We start from the raw sequence: 3,845 nt of genomic DNA, 5'->3' as shown, positions 1-3,845 counted from the left end.
GAAGGCCATTAGATGATCTAATGATAATGAAGGAAACACTTCGAGTTAAAGATGAAGAACTTCAACAATTAGCCAAAGAATTACGTGCAAGAGATTCAACCATACGTGAGTTAGCAGACAAGTTCACTGAGACAGCTCAAGCTGCTGAAGTAGCTGCATCTGCAGCTCTTGCTATGGATAAAGAGAGGAGACTTGCTTCCATAGAAATTGAACAACTGACCAATGATTCAAATAAGAAACTTCAAGAAATCATTTTTAAGTTAAAAGAATCTGAAGAAAAGGTTGCAACATTTAGCAGAGATAGAGAGATCCTGTTCAAGAAGAGAGACTCTGCTCTTCAAGAGGCATATTTTTGGCGTTCTAAGCTCGTAAAAGCTAGAGAACATGATGTTTTATTAGAAGCGATTGTAGTTCAAGTTGAAGAAAGGACCAGGGTTTCACAGGTAGATGCAGAAGCTAGGTTAAAAGATGTCGCTGAAAAAACATTGTTCGCTGCAAAAGAAAAAGAAGATCTGTTAACATTTGTGACTGCTTTGCATTCTCAAGTTCAAGGGCAACAAAGTTTTACAAAACAAGTGCTGGAAGAGAAACCCGAGTCAACCTCAGGCTTCATCAAAACGGTGCCAATGACGAAACATGCAGACTTGGAAGACGATGTCGATAAAGCTTGCTTAAGTGATTCAAAACTCATTCGGGTTTCTGGTGACAACATGCAATTGACTAGCAATGGTGTCGATATTCGTACCATTGTCATTCCTCATAACCCTGTGTTTCATGGGAACACTAAGCATTTCAACATCAAGTTATTTTTTCTAAGAGAAGTGCAGAAAGAAGAATTTGTGATTCTGGTTTACTGCAAATCTGAAGATCAGTTGGCAGATTTGCTTACAAAGTCACTTCCTATCAGCAAGTTTAAGAATCTAAGGCAGAAACTTGGTGTTCGCAGATCCTAAAGCAAGGATGAGTGTTGGAATACATGCTTAGGACTGCTTATTGAGTGTAGGTTTATTTGAATTTAGTTTGTTCCTTAATCTTAGGAGTTAGTTGCTATTTTTTCTTGATATTTGTTTCTTATTACTTTCTTGACTGATTTTTAGGTCATTTCTTGGAAGTTTGTTATTAGCTCCAAGTTTAAAATATTATAAAGCTACACAAAAGGTATGGTTCTGATTTCCCTTCAATCTACAACAAAAAATTTTAGTTTTTTTCATCTTTCTCATTTCAAGAAACCAATATATTCGCCCCATAAAAAAACTAGATTAATTTTTTTGATTAGACCAAGTATTAATCTAATATTTGGTTTTGATTTTTATTCAATAAATGCAAGTTTAAGCTATTACTTGAAACTAAAAATGAATAAGCGACTATTTTTCTTCGTTTTCATGTTTTTATAGAAACTTATTTGAATTAGTGAATTGCTTAGGTTTAAAATTATGCAAAATATCACAAATTGTGCTGACTATGGAGGACTACGCACTTTTTATAATCTATTGAGATATTAATAAACATTAGAGTTTCATATTATAATTTAGTTTTCTAAATCCCGCAAAAACTCTCAAGATTTCACATTCCGCAAAGCATTGCCCTTTCCTAGTAGCACTATATTTATTCTACGAAAGAAATCTGTTTTAACCTAATCATTCTACTAGTTTTCTTCTGAAATCTCTAGATCACAATGAGTTTTAACTTGGATTAACTCAAGACATAAACAAAACATTAATTCAAAGAAGATAAACTTAGTTCAAATTATTTTTGCTTACATGAACAAGTGTTTACAAAACCCAAAGTAAAAATACAAGAGAAGAAAGTAAGAAAACACGCCGAAGAAAATTTTCAAAAGATCGTTACTCCTGGGTACCATGCTCTTGAGTTTCTCGATCTGGTGCCATGCACTGAGGCGTTGAAGGACCGGCATTGAGGCGCCAAACTCGTGTTTTTGGCCTCATTTTCCAGCTCCTGGCGCTTAGGTGCTATCTTCATAACGCCGCAACGATATCACTTCAGCGCCGGGGCACTGAATTCATAGCGCTGCGGCATTACATGTTCTGTTGTAGTCCTACCAAAACACAAACAAATATCGTTAAAAGCATAAATTGTACAAAAATACACTCAATTAAAGGCATTATTAACACTTAACATTATAATCAGCTACCTAATTAGATCATAAAAATGATTTGATGGACACTCTTAACTATCCGGTCCTGATCACCACATTTGTAAGTTCTCATCGATTGGAAATTTAAGCATTCCATTACTTTCTTCTCCAGCTTTATTATTTAATAGCTTATAGTCTCATTTGGCTAACCACACATTAATTATAGCTTAACTAACTATTACATCTGCTTGCGTAATTTTACTTCATTAAATTGAGCTTGACTCCATTTCATTATGGCCTCAACTTAATTAAAGCTTAATTAAGAGTCAAATTGCGTGTTTATGACGAGTGTCTAAAATCTAATGACTGCTCCATGTGCGCATGTAGACTCTTTCTAATGTACGAAGAAAATAAATTAATAAATTAATAAATTGCTATATTAGCAAAATATATAAGTTACAAAATAATTTGATGACTTAATAAACCAAACTCGAGTATTTTCCATAAAAAAAAAATCATGCGTTCGATTTAAAAAAATTAAGATATTCTAATTTAAATTGGTTAAGATTGAGTTTTACATTTATATAATTTTTTTTTCGATTAATCATACATCTTTTACATTTATTTTTTTTTTAAAATGTAATACTTTAATATAGGAGAATTTACATACAAACCCATAATTCTTATGGCTTTACAGATCTAACATTATAATTTTTATATTTATATTTATTACACTTTGGTGCATAAACTTATGCGTGAAAAATATTATTTTGCTTTTAAAAAGCAAGTAATATTTTTATTTGATCTTATAAGTAAGAATGTTGGGACTTGAAAGCCTCAAGATTCGGGTATTTAAGGGATAAAAATCCTAATAAATTACTATTTATACTCAATATTTTAGATATTTCTTTAACGAGTAAAATAGTGCTAGCGGATACTTTGTGATTTTCTTTTTTCCTTTTAAGGTTTTAGAAATGTAAATACATAAGAATTGGATGGTATGCATGTAAATATCTCTTTATTTTTCCTTGGGAGTAATTTGCACATAAATCTATTAAAAGGTGGAATCAAACTCTTGTTTGAAGGTGGGTAAATATTGCCTTAAAAATGTAATTTTGCTAAAAGAAAATTTATATTTAGGGGTAGGCAATTAACCAAAAGTGCACCTTGTAACACTTCTTAGTGTGTTTGTGGCAGTAGTATGAGGGCAGTGTTGTGTCGCACCGTGGTTTGTAGTGTTTGCCTTTTGCAAAAATATTGCGGTAAAATAGTATGTTATCTACTTTGACGAAAAAATTACGGTGGGAACATGCCTTTTGCAAACAAAGCTGGCAAAATTTCGTGACTGCGAGAAAGAAAAAAAAATTATAATAGTCACCACAATATTTTGAACAACAATTTTTTCTGCAGCAGCTTTACAAATATCTCTTTAGATAGCCGCACCTGACCCAAAAAGACCCATATACAGGCAAATATTTTGAATATAAAAGAAATAATTCATATAAATCAATAATTCATGAAAATCAATTAAAAAAAAAGGACATTGTAAACCAAATAATGAAACCTGGCCAATGATATTCAACAAATGAAATGTTATCAAATTTGCATTTAATTTATGTAGCATTACTCGCAACATAATCGACAAATGAAACTCATTCAAAATATTAAATTGAGAACTTCATCTAACAAACAACAAAACTATCACACACAATTAATCATACAAAATCATTTGGACCACACTCAAGTTAGA

General features: G+C 31.9%; 1 protein-coding gene across 1 annotated transcript; it reads left to right on the top strand.

The window, feature by feature from the left end:
* The first annotated feature begins 26 nt into the window (after window positions 1-26).
* Window positions 27-953, top strand: LOC110035602. The gene has a single exon (XM_020739857.1). It carries the CDS (start codon window positions 27-29, stop codon window positions 951-953), a length of 927 nt encoding a protein of 308 aa, XP_020595516.1.
* Window positions 954-3,845: the final 2,892 nt, after the last annotated feature.

The sequence above is a fragment of the Phalaenopsis equestris genome, unplaced genomic scaffold (assembly GCF_001263595.1).
Source record: "Phalaenopsis equestris unplaced genomic scaffold, ASM126359v1 Scaffold198429, whole genome shotgun sequence".
Lineage (NCBI taxonomy): Eukaryota > Viridiplantae > Streptophyta > Magnoliopsida > Asparagales > Orchidaceae > Phalaenopsis > Phalaenopsis equestris.
The sequence above is the reverse complement of the archived record's forward strand: the minus strand, read 5'-3'. Positions and strand labels throughout refer to the sequence as shown.